The sequence below is a fragment of the Balaenoptera acutorostrata genome, chromosome 6 (genome assembly GCF_949987535.1).
Source record: "Balaenoptera acutorostrata chromosome 6, mBalAcu1.1, whole genome shotgun sequence".
Classification (NCBI taxonomy): domain Eukaryota; kingdom Metazoa; phylum Chordata; class Mammalia; order Artiodactyla; family Balaenopteridae; genus Balaenoptera; species Balaenoptera acutorostrata.
The window spans coordinates 816631-842071 of NC_080069.1; the positions used below are offsets into that span (position 1 = coordinate 816631).

A 25441-nucleotide genomic window follows, 5' to 3' on the forward strand; every position below is an offset into this window, starting at 1 on the left:
TATATGTTAATCCCAAACTCCGAATTTATCCCTCCCCCAACCCTTGTAACCATAAGTTTGTTTTCTAAGTCTGTGAGTCTATATCTATTTTGTAAATAAGTTCATTTGTATCTTTTTTGTCGATTCCACATATAAGTGATATCATATGATCTATTTGTCTTTCTCTGTCTGACTTACTTCACCTAGTATGATCATCTCTAGGTCCATCCATGTTGCTGCAAGTGGCATTATTTCATTCTTTTTTATGGCTGAATAATATTCCATTGTATATATGTACCACATCTTTTTTTTTTAACTTTTTTAAAATTTTTATTTATTTTTTATTTATGGCTGTGTTGGGTCTTTGTTTCTGTGTGAGGGCTTTCTATACTTGCGGCAAGCGGGGGCCACTCTTCATTGCAGTGCGCGGGCCTCTCACTATCGCGGCCTCTCTTGTTGCGGAGCACGGGCTCCAGATGCACAGGCTCAGTAGTTGTGGCTCACGGGCCTAGTTGCTCCACGGCATGTGGGATCTTCCCAGACCAGGGCTCGAACCCGTGTCCCCTGCATTGGCAGGCAGATTCTCAACCACTGCGCCACCAGGGAAGCCCCCACATCTTCTTTATCCATTCCTCTGTCGATAGACATTTATGTTGCTTCCATGTTTTGGCTATCGTAAATAGTGCTGCAATGAACATTGGGGAGCATGTATCTTTTTGGATTATGGTTTTCTCAGGATATATGCCCAGGAGTGGGATTGCTGGATCATATGGTAGCTCTATTTTAGGATTTTTAAGGACCCTCCATGCTGTTCTCTGTAGTGCCAACACCAATTTACATTCCCACCAATGACATACCTTCCTCACTGGGCTTCATCATTTCTAGCTTTTGATTTAAACTGAGAGACTTGTGACTCTTCTTTTCACTTGAACACTTAGAGGCCAGTGTAGGTTATTAATTGGCCTAATTTCAGTATTGCTGTGTCTCAGGGAATACGGAGGCCCGAGGAGAGGGAGAGAGATGGAGGGAAGGTTGGTTGGTGGAGCAGTCCAAAGACACAACATTTATTACATTTATTGTCTTATTTGGGTGAAGTTCGTGACGCCTCAAAACAATTACAATAGTAACACCAAAGATCCCTGATCACAGATCACCATAATAAATACAATAATGAAAAAGTTTGAAATAAGGTGAGAATGACCAAAATGTGACACAAGACAGGAAGTGAGCAAATGTTGTTGGAAAACTGGCACCAATAGACTTGTTGAATGCAGGGTTACCACAAACCTTCAATTTGTAAACACAGTATCTGCAAAGTGTAATGATGTGAAGCATATTTGCCTGTATTTTTTCACTGCCTCTCTTTTAGTGCCTTTCGCTTGACTTACAGTAACCAAATCAAAATCATTTTTATGTAAATCCCACAAATTAACACACTGGATAATAACAGTGAAATCACGTGAAGTAAGGAACAAAGAAAGTGATGTTACAGGAGGGGCAGGATGTGAATGGCTGTTTCCGACTGAAGGTTAATTTCTATGTTGACCACAATTCCTTGTCCATCCCAGCTGGCCCCCACTCAGAGGCTGGCTGAGGTAGCGTTCATCCCAAATATTAGAAAACACAGCACAATACCGTAAAGCTTCCTTTAATGGCATAGTATGGCTCATTTAAAAAACAACTTCTACTTTTAAGTAATACTGCTTCATGGATACCATGTTATGTAAGGTTACTACAGCCGATGTAAAGTAGAAATTTCTTTTGTTTCAAACTTTAAAAGGAAGAGACTGGTTCTAATAGTGTACAGTTTGGTAAACAAATCTGTTTGCTTACATAATTATGACTGCATTGAGATCGGGCATCTCCTGCACCCAGGGAAGGGCTTCCTGCCCCGTGTGTGTGTCTTGCCCTCCGTCTCAAGGGGGCCAAACAAGACTACAAACTGCGAGTACAGTTTTTCAATACAAGAGTTTTCCTTTTGGGTCTTACTAAGACACCAGCTGAGTCTATTTACCAGTCTGCTCCATTTTAAAGGAAAGCTTTTATTTACTGAAAATTAGACAGCAAAGCCATTTGTTTTGAAATTCTACAAAAATAAATCTCTTTCCTAGTGAAGGTACTTGAATATATCTGAGAACCGGATGAAGCGACTTGTATCAACTGATAAGGAATGGACACAGTAAAGTTCAGAAGCCTAAATCAGACAAATCAGATATGATTCTAAAAATGAGAGACACCTTGACAAATCACGATACCTAAGTAACTTATCTCTAACTATAATATTCTGAAGTGAAAGTAATTATGGCATGAATTTTTTCCATTCATCTAAGCTCTCCTATTTAGTATTTTAAAATCTAACCAGGCAATAAATATCATGTTTAAAGTTCAGTGATTGTAAACATGTAAAAACATTTATTTTAAAACAATGACATTCTTACCCCCATCGAAGGCCTTTCCTGGACTCCAAGTGCGGAAATAATCATCCTAAGGAGAAAAATAATGTGAATTGAGTGTCTATGAGTAATTAAAATGTAAAGATTCATATAAAATCAAAAATAAAATGTGAAATACAGAAGCTGAATACAAACCTCTACTTCCTGCAATGGCAAGCAGTAAATTATAAAAAAATAAACAAACAAAAAGAAAAAAAGGAACAAGAGAAAAACAATAGTTATCAAATGAGAATACACTGTTAACACATTATAGAAATATCTTTCAGTAAATGTGTTCATTTTCATGGCAAGTCAACATTTACTACACTCTAAGAATTTAACTGTTTTGGTTGCCACGTCACCTAAATATTATAATGCGATACTTTCAACGTGCAGTATAACACACAATTACGTGAAGCTAATAAGCTTATAAAAGCATCCACTGGTTTCCAATTACACAACTGCATTTTGCACTAGTACATGAGTAAATGGACGGGGGAAGGGGGGGATAAATTGGGAGACTGGGGTTGACATGTATACCCCAGTATGGATAAAATAGATGACTAATAAGGACCTCTGTATAGCTCAGGGGACTCTAATCAATGCTCTGTAATGGCCTGTATGGGAAAAGTACCTAAAGAAGAGTGTATCTATGTATGTGTATAACTGATTCACTTTACCGTACACCTGAAACACAGCATTGTAAGTCAACTATACTCCAATAAAAATTAATTTTAAAAAATACATATGCTATAATTAAAAATGAAATAAATAATAAATAAGGAAATTGGGGCAAAGAGAAAAGAGCCACATATTTGGCTATAAGATTTCAAGCAAACAAAGTAAATTGAACATGAGATTCCTGTTCGATTAAATGTCCCTGAGATAATGAAAAAAATTACTTTCTCCTCAAAAAAAAAAAAAAAAACAGTAACTGGAACGGTTACCATAGCAGGAAACATACCAGGTGACTCTGCAGCGGCCCAGACGCTATAAATATACTTTATGAACATCAGGCACAGGCAACTGAACATCTAAGGAACTCATCAAAATGCACCGGGAAGCTTGAGAAAAAATGCGCACCTAATTAAATCTCGCCTAAAGTTTCAATCTTTGATATGAGAAAGAATCATTACATTTACTGTATATTTAGTACATTTGACCATAAAGCACAAAAGCGGGGCAATGGATAGTGCACAGAGCTGAGGCAACTGACTGACTCAATTTTATTCACCGTTTTTACCTAAAAGCCTTGTAAAGGCACCTCAAACAGATCATCTCTTATGCAAACAGAACCGATTTCACTGTTCAAATTAATAAGCTATTTCCACCATCATAAGCAAGAGAAGTGCACTATGGGAAGCTCCTTGATGAAACAGTCCCCAGCCCCAAATCCTAACCCACCAGAAACCTCAGAATGTAGGGAACCCAGAAGGCCAAGCAGAGATTCTTTCAATCTTCTTCTACCCTCTTTGCTAATATCCTCCAGTGTACTGGGAGGGAACGTATAGAGCATTTTAATTACAGAAATAAATATACTTCCCTAATTGATTTATTGAAAAATTTTAAACTGTTACAAAACTTTTTCCTTATTGTGACGAGTCACTCATTACCACCTTTTTCACCCCCATCTCTCACCCTCAAAGGAAAGAAGAAAAGAAAAACCACAGAAGACACGTCTGTCGGTCTTCTATTTATGTTGAGATAGGGTTATAACACGAGAGGGGGCATTTGAGGGCAAAACACGCTGACAGGTTCTGCAATAAATTATCCAGAATTAGATGAAGGATGGATAACACCACTGGATAATTAGACAAATACTGATTGCTTAGTCTCATCTTAAAATCTCACTTTAAAAAAAAATTACAGCATGATACAAATCTTGGGAAACTAGGTTTTCAAATCAAGTACCTACACTCAAATTCTCAAACTTCTCAAAGATCACAGCACACTCGTGTAATCACTTTCTTAAGTTACCGCTCACTGCGTGGGGAAGATGCCTGTCTTCCATTCCAAGCGTGGAGAGGGTTGGAATTCTCCTGAAACACAGGCAAAGCCAGACTCTGGCCCCTGATGATGGCTCTGGAGATGCAGACCTGAATTTGAAGTCTGGCTCCACCATCTAATAACTGCATGAGGCTAGAGAAGAAGGTGGTCTAAACCTCAGATGCTTGTACTAAACTCGGAAAAAGAATACCTACCTGTCGGGTAAGGGTGGTGCAGGGATTAGTTACAAAAATGTAAAGCACCAGCCCACTCTTGGCAAGAAGCAGGTGCGAAAGCATGTTTGCCAGTCAGAAGGATTAAGGTCATCCCTTTAGTGTCTGGTCAACATCACCACCGGACAAGTTGTCATGACTGCTGACAAAGTCCTGTAGTTTTTCTGTTTTTTTGTAGAAAGAGCTACGGACCCCTCATCCCATTTTTCAAAGTGATGTCCACACTGCAACCCTCCCCCAAATGTCAGATGTGAGATGCAGAGAACTTTTTCAAAGCCAACATTAATGACTGTGGTTGAAGCCAGAAGACAAGTACTTCTGCTGTCCCCTCAGACTTTCTGAAGCGGTACAGCTACCCTGGCACCTTCCAGAAAGGTGAGGGAAGGTTTTTACTACAGTGGTGACTCTGGGCTGCAGAAAGGCTGGCACAGGAGTGGGGCTGACACTGAGGCCTGATAACGTGACAGCATCATGCCTGCCACGACACGGAGTGTTTGAAATACTCAACACCGTACCGGTTAGCAGGAAGTACGTGGACATAGAGAGAAAACAACGTGATGGTAAATGCGAACCTCGACAACTTAACTGAACGTCCTTCAGAATAACATGATCACATTGGCTTAATCTGGGATCAGAGCTATAAAAAAATCTATAATCATAATGTACAACATGACCTGGCTTCTTGTTATGTCAAGGGCATCACGGACAGCTGGCCATCTGATATGGTACAGAAAAGCAAAGTCCTTCCCCTATTAGCTATTTTTAGATATTTTTCCTTGTGTTCCCGTATCACTAGACTTTTATTTTTCTGAAAATGGTTTCACCGCATTAAATCTTAGGAAGGTTGCCAGGATGAGAAATCAAAGTATTTTCACATAAAGTGTTCATTCAGGCACAATTTCTTTTGTCTCAAAAAGCTTTAGTGACTGTTGGTTATTCCCAGGCTTGAATTTAGATCCAGAATAAGCCAATTGGGGATTTAGAAAACAACTCAGGAAATGCCCACGACTGGAGAAATTCGGGTTCAGATGACTGACACCAAGCCCGAGGGTCCCACTGGGCAAAGCTCACGCTCCGGAGCTTACACCGTGAATTACAGGGACAATCAGAGTTAATTCTGTACCTTTTCCAATTTCTTATATTGAAAGAAATAATATTTGACAGTTTTCCCCAAAATGTGGTCTGCAGAAGAAAATTTGATTGCTGTATCCTGTGATTGAAGCCTTTTCCTTGTGGTTTTAATGTCCTATTTTTCCTGATTTTAAATAAGATAGAGCACAGTTTCTCGCCATCACTGACACTTTGAGCAGATAATTCTTTGTTGTCTGGGGCGGGGGCAGGTGGGGGGATGGCTCTGTGGAGCATTGCAGGCTGTTTACCTGCATCCCTGGCCGCCACCCACGACAGGCCAGCAGTGACCTCCCTCAGGTGTGGCATCGAGACTGTCACCGAATACTGCCAAATGCCTCCTCGGGGGAAAAAACCACCTACCCGAGGACCCGTGATGTAGAGTTTTTGGGAAATACAGAAACACAAATGAATCAAATTATCCTACAGCAAAGACCTGCTAACAGGAACAGATTTTTCTTCACACATGTTTTACCATATTGAGATAATACTGTATGTTCAATATTATATCCAGATGTTTTGTGCATCACTTTATTAAGAGCGTTTTACAACTGTATTAGTATGTTTTGTCAAAATACTGAACGTCTCACATCCATCTGTGTGGATTTACCATCCTTTAGTTATTTCTTCATACGTCTGTGCTTCCATGTTGTTTATCATATTTTATAACAAATCACTCATACGTAAATGTCTAAGTACTTTCTTATATGTTCAGAATATATGTTTCAGAATAAAAACCATGCCCAGAATAGAGAAACTAGTTTCCCATGACAATAGCTGGTCAGAATCAGCCTTTGAAGTAGGTAGGAAGGACCAGTTTATATCCTCAGATGAACTGTCTAGATCATTCACTCACCGCTGCATCTACGGTGATTAATTCTCCCGATGCCTGAAGGCATCACAGGGACCAGGAAACTAGGGCGGGGATTACTCAGCATCCTCATGGGTTCCAACACGTGACCAACCGGGAAAAGGAGAGACTGGAAGCTCCAAGAGCCCCCCGAGGGCTCAAGCTGAACATGAGCTACACGCAGGCATCATATCGCTGAGCCACCCAACCTGCCCCCGAGGCCACGAAGGTTTGCGCAGACAACGGGACCTTCCTGAGATATGTATCTGAAAATTGCTAGCAGGGCACACCACCTTTAAATGATAATCAGTAAAGATTCTATTGATGACTACTGCACACAACTGTGTCCTACATTCCCATAAGTGTCCTGTAATTTATATTAAATAACTGGCATAAAGGATTTTTAAGCTATAAAAAGAAAGTATTTACACGATTACAAAACGGGACACAGAAGATAATGCTTTTGGAGACACTGTAAAAATAAAATAAGTGTTAAAGTGATGGTTATCAACGGTGGGTAGTTCTGAAACGCCGTACTCATATCCCCAAAGTATGACAGTCCAGTTTCAGGTGGGGTATAGGATTTTAGGGTCAACCTACACCAAGATCGTTTAGGTGATAGTATTTCCATAGTACTTCCCTTCTCCACCTGAAGTCTGCTATCAGAGTATCTAGGGTGTCATGTGAGGCCTTTGTTATTAGTCATCCATTTGGAACACACACACACACACACACACACACACACACACACACACACAAAACACACTCATGCATCTATGTCAAAATATATACATATATATAAATGTATGCATACATATTTTAAATAGATGAGTCTATTATAGAGATACATTTCATTAGTGTCTGTCTAAAACATTTAAATGACATTTAAATAATATTTCAGTCATATGAGACAACTCACAGGCAGCTATGTTTTAGCCAATCAGCTTTGCCCCTCCCCCCCCAAAAAAACCCTTGTGGTATGAGATTGATAAGATTTCTTTCCAGATTTGCACAACTACCTATTTATGACTATGGAAACCCAGCAACCTTAGTCCAGAGACAAAGTAAATAAATACACATCTCTGGTATTACCCACTATGTGCACTGACACTTATTACAGTAAGTGTCTTTGGGATAAATTCTCCCCTGAAGTGATGGTGTCAGGACAACAAAGAGAAAGCCCCTCTCGACAGCTGTCTCTCAGTCTTGCTTTTAACTGACAGTCCCACCTAGACTGCATCTTTTACTCTAAGGCATTTATAAGTATATTTCATTATGTTAAGAATTTACATGTTGTATTTCATTAGTGATGCACTATTTTAAATGATATAACAGATCCAAGACTGCCTGACTTGATTTGAAATGGTTGAATCTGCAGTGTAAAATGTGGGTCAACCATGAATAGGAACTGAAATTTAGTATAAGAGAGAAAAGGACTTGATGTAACAAAATCTTGTAGCTACAAATCCCAGTACAGAGCACTTGGGGGACGGGAGGGGGCGGGTTGATGACACAACCAACCTCCAAAAGCAGTAGTGTTTTTATCAGTGATGTCATCCATATAACAATTATGTTTCAAATATTTTTATGAATTATGATGAAAAATGAAAGTCTGAGAAAATGTCATAAATAATAATTAGGAAGACAAAGATAAACTTATCTTGGTACAAATTTTCAAATCCTAGCTTGACAATTTCAATGAATGAGTTAGAATAAAAAAATGTGAAGAAAGAAAAAAAAGAGAAACATATAATAGGACATCGGGGGCCCAAGAGTGAGGTTTCTGAATAAGAAAAGCCTGTATTTAAAACCCTGTATTTACCAGTTACTCTGATATTTCAACTTTGACCTTAACTGTTCTTTTCTGAAAATTGAGACTAGTAATAATGCCCTTAAGCTGAGGAAGATTAAATTATTAAAATATGCGAAGTATGAATATAGCTTATAGCTCACAATAAGCACTTAAAAATTCATACCTATTATTATTCCAGCCAGAAAAACATTCGAGTAATTGTCACTTACCATTATGATGCTAAAAATGACTATCTTTCTTAAATTGACATCATATGAAAATGGGATTTTTCAGTAAAACATGTGGAGTTGCTGGGGGAAGCCTGCAACCTATGGGGGGGCAGAGGGAAAGGCCTTTGGAGTACTGTGATCCCTGACCTCCGAAGCCACACGCACATCGTGTGACCTTATTCACCATCCAATGCTGTATCAGAGACTCAGGATGGGTTTTGTTCAATCCTTCCAATAAATATTTATTTTGCTTCTAGTAGATGCTAAAGAAAAAGAAAACCTAGTGCCACGTGGCCTGGGACTTCAAGGAGCCCAGAATCTGATGTGAGAGCCGCCTGCAGTCCAGACGGACTCTGTCTCAGAGAAAGCAAGCAGATGGTCTGCAATGTAGGTGAGAGGTCTTCACACGCTCGTGTAGGACACAGAGACCCGAGGGTGAGCCCACCCGGGTCTCCGAGGATCACCCTGTCCTCCCAGGCCTCCCTCTGTGAAAGGGCATCGGAGCCCCCGACCTGCAGGAGGAGGTGCCCATCGGGGGCTTTCCTCTTGGGCATCCTTCCTTCCCGTCACTCCCAGGAAAGGTGCAGGGCATCCCCCGCCCCTAGCCCAGCCTGGCCCCGTAACCTGCTGACCAACAGAACCTGGGGTGGTGGTGGGGCTGGTCCACGGGAAGCCATCATCAGCCACGGGGAGAAAAGCCACTTATCCCATCCCCTCCTGAATTCCCAGACGGCATCCAAAATCAGCCACCATCACTTTCTAGGGACTCAAAGTGATATCGGGCTGAGCACAGTCAGAACTCAAAAACGTGAGAGAGAATAGAAAACTGTGGTATATTAGCAAATAATTAAGAGCTGGAAGGCCCCCCAAGTCATACAGTTAGTTAGTCCTGAGGATAAAAAGGTACACACAAGCTCTCCACCTCTGGCTTGGTTGTGCCTTCCCATACACAGAATCCAGAACCTCCAAAGAGCCCTTGTTGGCAGAACTGAAGCTGCAACCCATAAGGTAAACCCTTACAAGGTCAGTCCACCTGGAAATCTGATGCTGCATGATGGGTTTGGCCTTGGAACGGGGCCACTGGACCTGCAGCAGATCCAGGAGCACGTCCCAGGGTGTCCTCGGCATCCTGACTCTGTGTGTGGATATCAGTCTGTCCTCTGTCCATTCTTCCCTGGGACTGCCCTGCTCATCCTCTGACCCTATTTCCCATCCTGGACTTTCCCTGCATCCCCTGCTCCCCATCGATCACTCTGCATCCATATCCACTCCCCTGACATCGCAGCCTGGACCCTCTGGCCTCTATTTGGTAAAGTCCTGATTCCCAGCAACAACCACGACCACCAACAGCTTTTCCACAAGCCGGCAGGAGACAAACGACTTCCTGGTCACCCTAATAGGACACAGTCATAGAAGCATAGAGACAGAGAGAGCAATTTGGGCCCCTAGTCATCTTCCGGGCAAGAGAGATTGGGCCAAAGTTTCCACAGTGAAAGATCTGTGTATTCCCAAGGAGCAAGTGAATCAGCAAAGCGCCTGCATTTGGAGAAAATATAAAAGACAGGAATCCACCTGATTCTGAACTGCTGTACAATTGTACTTTTGGATTCAAACCTCCAGAGTGAAAGCAAAGATAAGTATAAGCTATTGCTCTACTTACTAACAAAAGCTCTGTTAATCTTTGTAAATGTCCACACAAGTCAAACAGTATGATGACGCCTGTGTGGGCCTATGCTGAGGGCTGGCGAGGGAAGTTCCCTAGAGTTTCTGTGATTTGCGATTACGTCCCCCAAACCCTCTCACACTAAACTTTAGGATTTCCCAACTAAAGTGACCTCTTCTTGTTTGCTGTGTTTCATCAGCTCAGGGAACTCACGAGGCACTGCTAGTTCTATAAGCTCAAGAACAGCAATGAAAGTCTGTCTGTTTTTTGAAATGTGTTCTATGCTGTGACAGCCTCATGTACATCTCACCCCATCGGGGGAGGAAGGCCCAGTGTAAGAGTTAAGCCAGTACATTTCACAAAAGAGGAGGCCCCCCTTAACACATTATTTGATCCCAAGATAGAGGAAGTAAGCTCCATCTGGGCACAAAGGAATTAGCCATGAGACAACCAACTGTTTCAGCCCCCAAGGCCGCGTTTATTACTCAAGTCCCCCTCGTCTCTCCAGTGATGTCCTAGGACCCTGAGAGAATTCATTTATACCACTTTAGTGAGCCCTTTACTTCTCAGAGAGCACTTTTATGATTCCTGACTCACCGCAGATTAAACACATAAATAAAATAAACTGCGCCAAAAGAAGTGTGCATTGGAGGATTCCTCAGCTGTCTCTGAAAGTCCCTGCACATCAAGGCGGAAATTCTTCTGCATATGTATGTGGACTGGTTAGTTTCACACTGATATACAAAACTTACAATTCATTAATTTCAGGGAATGACATCAAGGCTGAAATTCTTCTGCATATGTATGTGGACTGGTTAGTTTCACACTGATATACAAAACTTACAATTCAATAATTCCAGGGAATGACACAGAAGTATTTGCTTTAATAAATAAAATAAGGACTTTCAAATATTGGGAGCCTGGGTTTTAACTACAAGAACACCAACAGGAACAGAAACTGAGAACCACAGTGGCCTGGAGCTCCACTCGCTTGCCCTGGACGAGGTTCCCAGAACCTAGCTTTCAGCATCTGTAAGAGGCAGGGTGTCTGCTGTCACTTCTGCTGCACAGGTGAGGCCAGGGAAGCAGAGAGAGATCAGCCACCCGCTGGAGGTGGAGGGGGGGAAGCCGCGAACACATGCTTAAACCCCCCGAGAACAGCACAGGCAAGCCAATGCACCCCATGGGTGGCCCACCACCTGTTTTTACAAATAAAGTTTTATTGAGACAAGGCTGCTCTGGCCACCCCCCCCCCCCAGCAACGCCCAGGGGAGTTGTCCTGACCGAGTCCCTAAGGCCTACAAAGTGGGTCTTAAACTGGAAAAGACCCGGATCCCTCCTATCCTGGCCTATGATGCCCCATAAAAGAACGCATGTAAAAAAAATACAAAAGCAGTATTTAATGGAATACGTCTCTATTTCCATTAATACAGGATAACAAATATTTTGGGTGGGGGAAAAAAAAAGGTGTTTAATGTTCTGAATCTGTGTGATTCAATCTCCAAACCTTAAAGCCCATGAATTTGCCAAGTATTTCATTTCCACTTTCTGATCATAAATATATCATGTAGCCCTGGATAATCCGCAGATGCATTTACCATATTTTCAGCACAAGAAATCAAGATGTATAATCCAGAACCACAGAAGAATGTGATTCTAAAAGTTCTTATGATATTTTACACCAAAGAAGTGTTTTAGGCCCAGGTTGCAAACATGTGGCGACCGGATGCCTTACAATTCTGTATGACATCATGCTTCTCCATTTAAAATGAAAACCGTGGGCAAATTGATGCAACCTGCTTCCAGGTTCTACAAAATTGCTTTCTAACCTTAGAACACTGCTCAGGTTAGTAAATCAAAACTTTAGCTATTGTTTAGTCATCTGAACAAAAGAGCAGCATCCAGATTTCCATATTTATTTCACATTCTTTTGGTGTTTTTTAAAATTAATTTTTATTGGACTTTAGTTGATTTTCAATGTTGTGTTAGTTTCAGGTGTACAGCAAAGTGAATTAGTTATATCTATCTATCTATCTATCTATCTATCTATCTATATAGATATATATATATATCTCCACTCTTTTTTAGATTCTTTTCCCATATCGGTCATTACAGAGTACTGAGTAGAGTTCCCTGTGCTATAGCGAGGTCCTTATTAGTTATCTATTTTATATATAGTAGCTGTATATGTCAATCCCAATCGTTTGGTGTCTATAACAACATTATCTTAGTGTTCAAAATTCATGATTTCAAACAACTATATGAAACTAAATATTGACTGTAATTCAAGTATGTTTCATCATATCAAATGTAAATAAGTTTATATTATATACAAATATTAAATGCATACTATCAGTCTGATACAAATCATCAGCATATAAAAGTCAATGAAAATATAGTACTAGTCAAAATTTAAATACTGTGTAAAACAGACAGAAGTTACTCATCATAAATGAAAGCAAAATAGTATTTCTCTTTTTTAGAATGTGCTATGTTAAGAAACAAAGGATATTAGTTGGTTCCTTACTGAGTCAAGAGTACATTTCTGTGCTTTTTTACACCTCCAGCAGCAAAAGTAAGCTCTTCAGATGCTATACTGACAGAGTGGGTGGGGGATATATTTACACACGAACTCCGATTACGTACAACTGGGTCCTTATTCATGATCAATACCTGGGAACTCCTTTCTGAACGTATCTATATTTAGACAAAAATTGAAAGCTATCTGGTTCACACTGAGATTTCACTTTTGTGTTTAAGACAATTTTTGACTTGCCCTCATGGTTATTATTATTATAATTCTATTTCCTCATGTATAAATTGAGATCCTGATGCACAGCTATTATCTACAGTAACAGCGTTACGTTCACAGTTCACGGGTTTATAAAATCTTCGAACTAAAGTGTGATGTGTTGTTGCCCTAGAAGTTTCGCTTTGTGAGTATTATCTTCCTCTTCTCTGCAGAGAGAGAAGACTTTCTGAAAGAATGATCCTTTGCTCAATTCAAAAAATTAGTAATGTATACATATTGGGGTTTGTTCCAATATTTAAGGTTTATATTTCAGACTTCTTAAAACACTGAAACAACAGAACCAACACCATCAACACAGTAGTTTTTAAAAATAGCCCAGTTCCCAGAGAGCCAAAAATGAGCATTACAGTCAGTAAAGGATAATGGAGAGAACAGTGGCTAAAACACAGTCTCCAGGAGCCACTTGCTTCTCTGGCACCAGGACCAGATAAAGCAACCCCACCTCCTTTTAGGCCCAAATCTAGAGGCCTGGGACAATAAACATCCGCCTTAGAGTTCTGGAAGGTCCAGAATCTGGGCGCGGCTCAAAGGCTCTCTCAGGGGCAATCAAGGTGCCAGCCAGGCTACAGTCCCTCCTAGAGGCCTGACTGACGACGAGCTTCCGATTCGTCAGGCAGTTTTGATGATGTAGCATCCTTGCTCCCTTGTGGATGGGGGTTCCAGCTCCTTACCGGCTCAGCCCCTTCCCTGCCACACGGGGGTCCCCACGGGGCCGCCCTCCGTGCGAGGACCCTGCCAGGGAGCCTGGCACACAAGACGGTCTCTTCACGCTCATCCCAGGATGACACCCCATCACTACTGCACCTTTGATCTGTTCACAGCGAGTGGCTGCGCCCACCCCATCCAAGCCCAGAAGCAAGACCACCAGGATACAGGGCCCTTCGGGCCAGGTTCGAGGTGCTGGAGACCCTTCCCCTCTTAGGACACAAGAACACTTCACTTTTCCACCGTCAGGATTTTGAAGGAAAGGAATTTCAAATCTCCCCTAGTCTCTTCAATTTCAAGATTCAGTCACTTCACTGTCATGCCTGTGCGATGCAGCAGGGCCTCAGAAGGGGCAGGCTGGGGGGACAACATTTATTTTTCCCAAACATTTCAGAACAAGCCTTTACTAAAATACAATGAATGAATTATTAAAAAATGAAACCAAAACAGACATACAAACCCAAATTCATCACTACTGGAGTTAATCCATAGAAACAGAGATCAATATAAATGTTCGTGTCAAACAGCTAAGAAGGCTTTTCAATGCTCAGTCCCACCTCTGTCCCTGCCCAGCACAGGCCGCGAACCACACGGAGCTTGTGCGCACCCTCGGCAGCTCTGACGGACTCGATGTGGACCAAGGTCCTCATAGGTGTGTCCCCCAAATGCCGCGTATCTAAGCTGACGGTGTTTTCTGATAAAATGCCATGAAGCCAACAATAAAAAAACATCGCATCTCCAAAACGCTGAGACCATTTCAGCCAATTTGATAGCTGGAGAAAAATTACGCTAAAGAACATTTTTCCTTATGATAAAGAGGTGAGATAAAATCAGTAACAATATTTGCATGGGATTTAGGACAAGTATCAGTTCATCCCTCCTCCCTCAGTCTGCAGTCATCAAAAAGCAGTATCTGTCAACAAATGTAGGAATAGGAAATAAATGTGTTTGCACACTAAAATTTACATTAAAATGAATTACAATAAAATTTTATAACATAGGGAATCCTATACAGCGCTGTGCATTTTCCAACTGTAATTATAATAAAGCACACAACATAGAAACCAATATAAAAATTATAACCTGTATGCTTGCTAATAGCCTCTTCCACAATAAGAAATCTACTAAGTTTTAAACTAGTACAGTTTATTTTCTTAAGTGTCCACTAATTAATTAGGCTTATGTTCTACAAGACTTTTTTTTTGCATTAGGTAATCTAATAGCCAAAATATATATTTAGAAAATCAGAAAAGTGTGACTTCAGATACCAGAAACCAAAAATTAGAAATGTTTTAAAATTTATATAGTTCTCTTCATAACTTAGCTTGCTACTTTTACATCCTGTTAGAACCATACCAACAAAAATAAATTTACCGTAGTGATATCATGTCCACACAGAGACTGAAGTGGAAGTCTGACACATACATCTAAAAGTATGCATGCAATTGAGTTGATTTCTTTAATCGCGTTAAAATAAATACACCAATTGAAATAAAAACTAAAACCAGAAGTTGTACGGTGGAGGTTCACCCCCTTTATCTTATATAAAGGAAGATAGGAAATAATAAATGTACCTTAAATTTAAAAACATGATATTCTTTTGGTATTAATTTTATGATCTGAAAATATCAGTTCTGAAAGGATAATTAATTCTTTGTAACAAGTATGTGTGTGAGTGGGTGTGTGTACATAGGTGTTCACACACATACACACCCACTTTTCACAGTTCTTTAGACTTGCACACAACCCTGCAATGCCTACTATCTTGTACTACTGTGATCTCATCCTTATAAAAAGAAAGACAAAAAACTACAGCTCAGATGAAGAGAAATGAAATTCATAAGGAAATGGACATGATGTTCTTATCAACTGCATCTTGTAGCTCAAATTACCAGAATGTTTTTAAGGGAACAAACCTCCTTTTAAAACAATCTGATGTAAAACAAGATGATATCTACATTACATGTGCTTTCAGTTGGAAAAAAAAGTAAGTTGTTTTCTACGTGTAAGTTTTAGAACAAACACTTCTGCTTCCTTTTTCTTTCTCCTGAATACACCAAAAAATGAATAAATTATTTAATGGCTCAATGCTAACGTTTAGCCTGTGGTATCCAGTTTTACTGGGGCTCTGGGCTCCTCACTGGTACTTTAATAAGGGCAAACGTTAAGTAAGTTTTGAATATTATGGAATAAAAGATTAGTGTTAGTACCCATTATATTACATACGTTTGGTTTCATTTTGTATTGCACTTGGTTATTGCAGGTGAGCCATGTACAGAAGGAGGACAAGGAGAAAAGGATGAGGGGGGAGCAGCAAGGGGGGAGGGGGAGAGCTTCACAAATGCTCATTCAGAAGCTTTGAGGGGACAGGTACACGGGAGGCTGCGGCCGCCTGAAGGTGAAATACGCAGACGCAGCCTCTGTTCGCCCGTAATTTAGTCCCGCGGTCCCCAGACTTTTTGGCACCAAGGACGGGTTTCGTGGAAGACAGTTTTTCCACGGACCGGGGCAGGGGGCGGTTCAGGCAGTAATGCAGGCGATGGGGAGCGATGCGGGGCAGCAGATGAAGCTTCCCTGGCCCGCCGCTCACCTCCTGCTGTGCGGCCCGGTTCCTAACAGGCCGCGAACCGGTGCTGGTCCACAGCCCGGGGTGTGGGGACCCCTGACTTAGTCTATAAAGAGGTCATCGTGGTGGCAACATAATGCAGTCACATAGAAAGTGTTAAGTCTGCCTCAGCCTCACAGGGTCAGGGTCAGAGGACACAGAACAAGAACTGCAGCTTCAAAATGCACAAGAACAGTCATTTCCCGTAGAAGCAAATGGAAAGGCATGCGGGCGGGAGAAAGCACGGAGAAGTCTGAAGACCACAAGTAGTTCAGGGTAGATCGTAACTTGTGTGTGTGTGTGTGTGTGTGTGGTGTGTGTGTGTGTGTGCTTGTGTGTGCGTGTGTACGTGTAGGAGGACAGGTCTGTCGGGAAGGAGTGGTGATGGGCTGGGGGGTTTCAGGACAGTCGAGGCGTCCAGGTAGACACACAAAGGCTAACTCATCATAACCAGAATTGCTGCTACAAGATATATTTGTCCTTTCCTTCCAGATTCCAAGTTGGTCTAAATGTTTTAAGGTTGCCATGTGGCCCCTAGAAAAATCATGACGTTGGTGTATTTGTACGAGTCCTTAATACCTACACAAGAGTCCAGAATCAGGGACTAGTAACAACAATAATAACCACCACCTCTAACGTAGTGTTTTTATACAGCATCACTCTTTAAACACTGGAATCAGCCTGGGAGGAAAGGCTGACTGACGAGGTCCCACGGCCGGGACTACCAGACACAAGACCCAAACCCAAACCACCTGTGGCTGTAGGCCATTCTCTTCACCACTTTTATCATGCTTCACTTTTCTAATTTTTCATTTTATTAGTTAATTTCCAAGTGTTAATAGCACTTTTGCTATGCAAAATAATTTAAGAATTCCAACCTAAATTATTTTTGCTCACTGATTACCTAGCAAGTATTTATCATCTATTGTGCTCCAGTTCTAAGCAAGAAACTAAAATCAGTGAATAAGATAAAGTGTCCTGTCTCCCTGGAGCACAGAGTCTGACTCTGGGTCTATGTCACAACACGGTTCTAAATACTATTTATAAGTAAGAGAGGTCCTATGATCATCGGGAAGATCCCTTTTGTTTTTCCAAATTCATTCCATTTTGATATTTACATTTTATTCTTTGCTTCTCAAAATGGCAATTGAGCAAATGCAAAAAAAAAAAAAAATCTACCCTAGCATTCATAAGAGTATATGTGCAGAAATCTTAGATGCAAGCTCAGAATACTGTCAAATACAAAGATGAAACAGCTGTGAATGTCTGAAGCACATTTTAAAAACACAGAACTAAACCTTGTAGCTTTCTTCTCATATGCTAGTTTTCAAAAGTTGCAAAACTATTAATGACTTTTTAAAGCTTCCCACAAAATTGTTTTGTCAGTGTCCATTCATGAGGAACGTCCTATATCCCTTGATAGAACCTAATTTATGCTCCTTGCTGTGTTTTCTTTTAACTATCTTGGATTTAATTATCTGAAATAAACTGTTCCTCTTGACAAGAAATACTGTTTCTTGGGCTTATTCCACATCTAAAGAAATTTAGAAGCAAGGTCCAATAGAGAGGGAGAAATCTTTATAGACTAAACCTACCAAGAAAATAAATGTCCAAGGAGCATGATGAAAAGATCCATTTCCTTAGTTTTAATCAGTGATTAGATGCACATAAGAAAAAAAATCAAACGCAGTAGCCAATTACTCCCTGAATGTGTGATTAATATCACCAGTCAATGCAAGCTTGTTAGCAGTTCAAAGTGTTGTTAATTACAGTTCAGGGGAAAGCAAATTCAGTATCAAACACTTTTAGGCAAAAGTAAATGGGATTTTAGGGTGCTGGCAACAGTAATGCGTCTGGAGCTGTGCTAAGCTATTTCATACATTATTAGCAGAGCTGTTTATGGACCTGCTGATAGGATATTTAAAATGTATGCTGATGTAGGTATTAAATTAGATCAGAATTGTGTTTACCAGTTTTGGGTGGGAGGCCATATATGCTACAAAGATAAAAGGATTTAGACAGTTGAAAAACCAGCAAGTAAAGTTAAAAATCCCTGTAATGAACTCAAGAGCCTCTGCTGTCTGGGGGAGCAGGTAAGGTCTTGCAAACCCATTGATGGCGAATTTTCCTTTTACCAGGGATCTCCGCTCCTGCCATTTTCCACACGCGGCTATTACTAATGGTCTCCACCCTCAGATATAGCTATATTTGTCCCCAAAGTCAGCTTCCTACTCTGTAGGGCTTTTCACATCCTCAAACAGGGGAAGTGCGGTTTCCCACCGCACGGTCCCCACCTGCGATCTGCTGCACCAGAACTGAGGGAGCGAGTGGCAGGTGACACTGGGACGGCCACCTGCACACGAGTGTCTGGTGTCCCCAGCGATCTGTCGCTTGGATCGATCAGCTCTCTGTCTACGTTGCCAGCATCCCCTGAGGGCAAGCGGTCCAGCATCCCTGAGAAGCGGTTACAGGAAGGTAGAGGAGCCCGGGATTCTCAGCCACAGCGTGAGCCTTTCTCCCAGCCCTGCCCCGCAGGGAAGTAGAAAGGACAAAGAGGACCTTATAAGTCATCTTAGGAATGCAGGGCCCCGGGGAGAAGTGCAAGCAGAGTGCTTGGACACCCCAGGCAGCTGGAGGGGAGTGGCTTCAGGTGAGACCCAGGAGAGTACGAGAAGGGACAGAAAGCCATCATGAGCAGTGAAGGGCGCCTCAGCTTTGGGGAGTGAAGCCCGAATCTCCCTCCTCCTGCCCGACCCTGAAGGCGGGCTGTGATGACCTCACGCCGGAAGGAGTCCTTGCCTCGCCACGACTCTGCCAGCTTCTCCTCCTGCTTGGTGGTGACACCCTGCACCCGTGGCAAGGCTCTTCTGAAGCTCACCCTGCAAATCTCCGTTCCCACTACTGTGCTGGCTCTTGAGGCAACGTGGAATGGCAGACAGTGCAGGAATACTACAGACACGGACACGGGGAAAGCTCTAGCCCTACAGTCAATTGGTGAAGGACCGTGAAAAAGCTACACACTTTTGGCTTCAAATTCTTCAACTGAAAAACTCCGGATAAAACCACCTTTACTGGGAACCTGAAAATGCAATTTATAGCATTTAATGAGCCCTCAAATAAATAAAGCGTTGCTGCCTTCTTCCAAATAATGTTAGTTAACTACTATCAGAACTTCCTGTTGATACGTTCATTCCTTCAATTCCTGGCTCACTCACTCATCCACGTAACTGCACTCGGTATATTAATGCAAAAGATGTCAATGTAGAGTTACTGTGGAAGAAAGACAACATTAATCTACCAAAGAGACCCACCCCCGACATCAAACTTTGAAAAGGGCAGAAAAGTCCTTTCACAGCAAGATTACGTTCTGGCGATTAGATCTCCCTCTCTGAATGGGAACCGTGCAGAGATCTAAGCTCTTGTAGCAGAAGCAGCAGGACAGAGACAGAGAAAGAGCCCAGGGGCAGGCAGGGAGCAAGGCTATGGCTGAGACCAGGCGTGAAGGAGAGAAGACACGGCGGGGGTCCAGAGCAGGTTGAGGCCTCACTGGGAGCTGGGAGGGGACAGGGACACCGGCCAGTGCCAGCCCCCACCTTCCTAATGACAGTGTGCAGGGGCTTTCCTTCCTCCCACCCCACCATGTGCCCCCCCCTTATCCACACCTGCATCCTCACGAAGCCGACAGGTAAATCCTCCCAGTGGCGATTCACTTTAAAACACTTGGTAGGCAGAGCTTGGACGCAGGTGCATAACTTAACTGTGTCTAAAGCCTGGAGGTGACCCGGCAGCAGCTGAGGTGCCCGAAACAGGAATCGACATTGTAGGGACAGCTACGGAGTGATCGCAACCTGCTGTGAAAACCTACAGGCTATTTTCATTACTTGGCATCAGACGTAGGAGAGAAAGTGCAGGGGCCCCAAAGCCCTGGTGAGGTCCGCCTGGGTGGTGTCATCTCTCTTCACAGACACGCTGCTCCGCGCGACCAGAAGCCTGGCCGATCTCGCCTTTTCAGCGGAATCCTGGAAACACCAGCCCCCGGGCCACAGAAGGTCCGCTGCCTGGTTGGTAAATACAGGTGTGTTGGTGCCCAGCTCATTCCGTACATATTGTCTTATGGCTTCTTTGGGGACTTCAACACCGGAGCTCGGTAGTCGTGACAGAGACCCCAGCCCAGAAAACCGAGCATATCTGGCCCTTTACAGAAAGTTTTCTGAGCTCTGCTTTACGTCACCGTCACCGTCACCGTCGCCACAGCGGGAACCACTCCTGCAGGGATCATGTCAGGCTCCGAGGTTTCCAAGCACATGCAGCAGCTGCGTGACTGCGTCGGTGCCTGTTTACTAAATCGGCTGCGGTAAATTCAGCCTCAGACTTTCTGGTTCTCACCTCTTGGTGAGGTTGGGGGAGCAGGAGCCCGCGGCCCCCGCTGCCCTAGAAGGAGTTCCGGTAACACCAATCCCCACACAGGATCAAGTCTGCAGGGGGTTGGCTCCAGAAAGAAAAAGAAAGGAAGGGAGGGAGGGAAGGAAGAAGGGACGGAGGGAGGGAAGAAGGAAGGGAAGAAGGAAGGGACGGAGGGAGGGAAGAAGGGAGGGAGGGAGGGAAGAAGGAAGGGAAGAAGGAAGGGACGGAGGGAGGGAAGAAGGAAGGAAGGGAGGGAGGGAAGGAGGGAGTAAAGAAGGGAGGGAGGGAGGGAAGAAAGAAGGGACGGAGGGAGGGAAGAAGGAAGGGAAGAAGGAAGGGACGGAGGGAGGGAAGAAGGGAGGGAGGGAGGGAAGAAGGAAGGGACGGAGGGAGGGAGGGAAGAAGGGAGGGAGGGAGGGAAGAAGGGAGGGAAGAAGGAAGGGAAGGAGGGAAGAAGGGAGGGAGGGAGGGAAGAAGGAAGGGACGGAGGGGGGGAGGGAAGAAGGAAGGGACGGAGGGAGGGAAGAAGGGAGGGAGGGAGGGAAGAAGGAAGGGAGGGAGGGAAGAAGGAAGGGAGGGACGGAGGGAAGAAGGAAGGGAGGGACGGAGGGAGGGAAGAACAGAGGGAAAGAAAAGGCCGTCCTGACATCCAGACCTAGCTGACCCTGAGCTCGGGCCCACAGCCCGGCACGCTCCTCTGACTCACAGCAAAGCCAGGTCGCGCGGTGGGACGCTGACAATCGCACACACATCCACGTCAAACGCCGTCACTGTACAAACTACAGAATGCCCAGTCCCTGCTCTCCTGCTGAACGAATGACGGCAGCTGTGCCCTCCCTGGAGACGAGCCTCCCTGAAAATAAGATCTGATGAGACAGACGGCCCCAGAAGCGCCCCACTTTCCGACAACAGCCAACCCCAAACGAACCTCACTGCCTCAGGCCCTCCCTAAGGTACCAAAGGCAGACCCTGACCGGTGTCTCGGCAACACCCCCTTCTGAGGCCCCCTTGGTCCCCATGGCACGTGGCCTCCCCGCTCCTGTGATGGCCAGTAAGCCACCCTTTCCCTCTGGCGGTGCTCCTGGTGGGGCCGGCGGGGCCCACTGGCCGCGGATTCCCGGGGGTGTCTGTGCGCAGGCGCCACGGCCTCTGGAAGCAGGAGGCCGCCGTCCGTTCAGACTGCAGCGCTGCCCTTCAGCAGGGGTGCCCGCCGTGCGCTCACGGGCGCGGCGGGACTCGCCTGAAACTATCTGGTCGAAAGGCTCGGGTCCCGCTGCGCTCCATCATTCAGCAGAGAGTTACTGATTCTGCCTGGATGGCAAGTACGCCATTAATTAGGTGAACCTTAATATTCATTCAGAAGGATAGAGATAACAAAAGAGGGCAATAGAAATTTATACAAATTCTTGGTTTTCTTTGTTCATATTGCCTGAATATCAGTTATATCACTGGGGTCCCAGAAGTTCATTTCTTTCACGGCAGAGCATTTAAGTCTAAATTATACTATTTAAGCCTACGTTATATTTTTCAGGAAAAATCACTAAACATTAAGTAAAGACACATCACCTGGGTTAGGCTACATGACAGTTCTACTTATAGGAAACGTCTATAACTTGGGTGATGGTTTAATGTTTTTCGAGATCCCTCCAAGGATGGAGAACAAATCTCCAGAAAGTGATGTCTGGAACTTAGGAAGATTATCACAGAATGACCACTGGGTTCAAGTTCCATGATTTATGAGAATATATGTGCAGCTAATACACTTGGATGAGAACTCGTGACAGTAGGTTTCCTGGTGTTCAGTTACATATTTAAAAGCTGTTAAAAGATACAGGTAAGATTTTTCTGAATACGCCGGAAACTACCATCTCGGTAAGCCTCAAAATGGGAAAGAAAAATAATAGCACTGGTTGTACCATAAAAAATGACTGCATGTTTTTCTTCCCCTACCATTTTTCCTCCCTTTTAATTTTCAGTTTCTGTGTAATATTTTCCTCTCTTTTTTTTGAATTTTTGAATTTTATTTTATTTATTTTTTTATACAGCAGGTTCTTATTAGTTATCCATTTTATACATATTAGTGTATATATGTCAATCCCAATCTCCCAATTTATCAAAGCAAAGCAGAACTTATATATTTTTTCATTACACAATCCACATCTCATTATGATATAGATATTTATGGCAAATGCATCACGACATGTTACATACTATAGGCGCTTAATGATAAACATTCATTGTTGGGATAAACAAACTACCCAGGTTACAATGACGATGCAGAAGAAACGGACAGAATAGGGTACCTAGCCTACTAGGATATTAGGAAGTATTTAAATTCTCCTTGGAAACTTTATTTTTACATTTCTTCACTACCATAGTTAAGTGATTATTCTCTTTAACTTACTTTATCCATCCTTCAACAAATACAATAAAAGCCTAAAATTAATACCGAGCTCATTGATTTCAACAGCTTCTGAAAGACCATGGTAAACACCTCGCCAGAACAGTGCCTCAGGAGAATTCACTTTCAGGCCCCGTCTTGTTATTACAAAATGAGTCACATATTAACACATCAGAGTTTCATTTAAGACTCATTTACTGAAGTGAGACAAATACTCTCCAATTATGAAGATCAACAGATCGGACATAACAGAGGTTAAAACAAAAGAATACCGTAGTGGAAGTTGGAACTGATTTTATTTCTGCCCTCCTTTTATGCATGAAGAAGACGAAACAGAGCTGGCTCTGGAATCAGATCACTCCCAACACTGTTATGAGTCCCATCAACCGTGATGGGCTCTGCAACTTCCAAAGGTACCTTAAATTTTCTGATTTGTTATGCTTGCGACTGTTAAGTGGGAATAACACCAATTCTCATTTGACAATCTATTGTCTCTCATTCTGCCATGCCTTGAGGAACTGTCACCGTTTCCCCTGTTTCGGGGGGAGGCACCCACCTTGCCCTGTGAGTCATCAGCCGTGTCGCATACACACCTAACTTACTCTGTGAAAAGCTCCTTAAGATCGACAACTAGTTCTCATTCTTTTACAACTTCTACATTCCCGAGCACAATGTCATACGCAAGACAGGTGATTAGAAATATTGGATCACTACATTAATAAATGATATAACAAATGCAAAGTATTTCAGGTATGGCTTTTTTTTAAAAAACAACCTCAGAAATTGATACATATTGTTATTATGGGTGCTTAATGACAAAAATTCGTTGCTGAAATAAACTACTCAGATTACAATGATGATGCAGAAAGGACAGAATATATTTGGCCTAACTGGATATATAGGTATATAGATAAGAAAGATACCTAGATATAGGTACCTAATTTCCCTGCACATCATTTAATTTATTACTTACCTAACCCTTACTCAGACCAGGTGGTACATGAAGTAACTTAAAATTTTAACTCATTTACTTCAAAAAAAAAAAAAAATTTTTTTAACTCATTTAATAATCATAGCAAACCTAGGAGGTATAGGTGTCACTATAATTTCTTTTTATTAATGAGAAAATTGCAACATAGAGATTGAATAAATAATATGCCCAAGATCACAGAGCTTGTAAATTTCAGAGCCAGAATTCAAACTGACAGAGGTGCTCCAGCATCTGCTTTCCTAACCATTATACTATGATGCAATACTTCAATAAAATGTGTCACCACTACCCTCTCGAAATACAGAGTGTAATTCTTCCAACAGTTGTGATAAATATATTAAAGTTACAGTAAGAGCCACTGATAGGAAATGTACTTTTTTTTAGTACTAGTGAAAACAGCATGTGCTTCATCCACACCTGATCCAAGCACATCTCTGCTCCTTTGTCCAGGTGCTTAAACAAATCTTCCAAACTTTCATCACTAGATCAAGGCCAGGGACCCTTCAGGCTCCTGCAGAACTGCTCCCTGGCAGTGTGTGTTATCTGACATGGTTCCTGGAGTTACCAGCCCTATCAAGTTATGATACATAAAGTCAACACCGTTACTGACATGGGGTCACTTCATGTTCTCATGTTCCATTTACTTTCCCATACGAGGGAGCCAAGATGGCCTTTCATTCTGGAACACGTTGCTACAGAACATCGCTTATTTATAAGTGCAATAAAAGCTTGATGTTTTTTGCTATCACCACTCTGCTTAATAAAATCAGTGATGTGAATATAGGTTTTTGTTTTTTTTTTTGCTGCTGGATTTTTATGGAACCAGAAGAAGATGGTACTAGACCAACAAAAATTGATCGCATGTACCACTAACCCACAGATTCGAAGGGAATGTTTGAATGGTGTCATTCAGAAAGAAGCAAATTATTCCAGAAGGAATATTACAAAGGCAAAGGAAAAGATGACTGTTTTCTTAATTTCCCCTGAGGATGACATATAACTAGTACCATTCTAGATGTCTAGTAGAAAAAGTACATAATGGATGCCTTAAAGCGTTTCCAAACTTCAAGTGCAGTGGAATTCTCTGGAGGACTTGTTGTAACATGAACTTCTGGGACCAACCCTCAAGGTTCAGATCAAGCTGGTCTGGGGCGCAGCCTGAGAAGCTGCATTTCTTACAAATTCCCAGGTGCTTGTCACTGCTGGATGGGGTCTCACTTTGAGAATCAT

General features: G+C 42.5%; 1 protein-coding gene across 2 annotated transcripts in view; it reads right to left on the minus strand.

The window, feature by feature from the left end:
- Window positions 1–25441, minus strand: part of SPOCK3 (SPARC (osteonectin), cwcv and kazal like domains proteoglycan 3) — a 447340-nt gene that overhangs the window by 306505 nt on the left and 115394 nt on the right. For both annotated transcript variants that reach the window (XM_057549436.1, XM_057549435.1), the window contains exon 3: window positions 2418–2463. In XM_057549436.1, the coding sequence (XP_057405419.1) occupies window positions 2418–2463 (46 nt within the window). The remainder of the gene's footprint in view (window positions 1–2417; window positions 2464–25441) is intronic.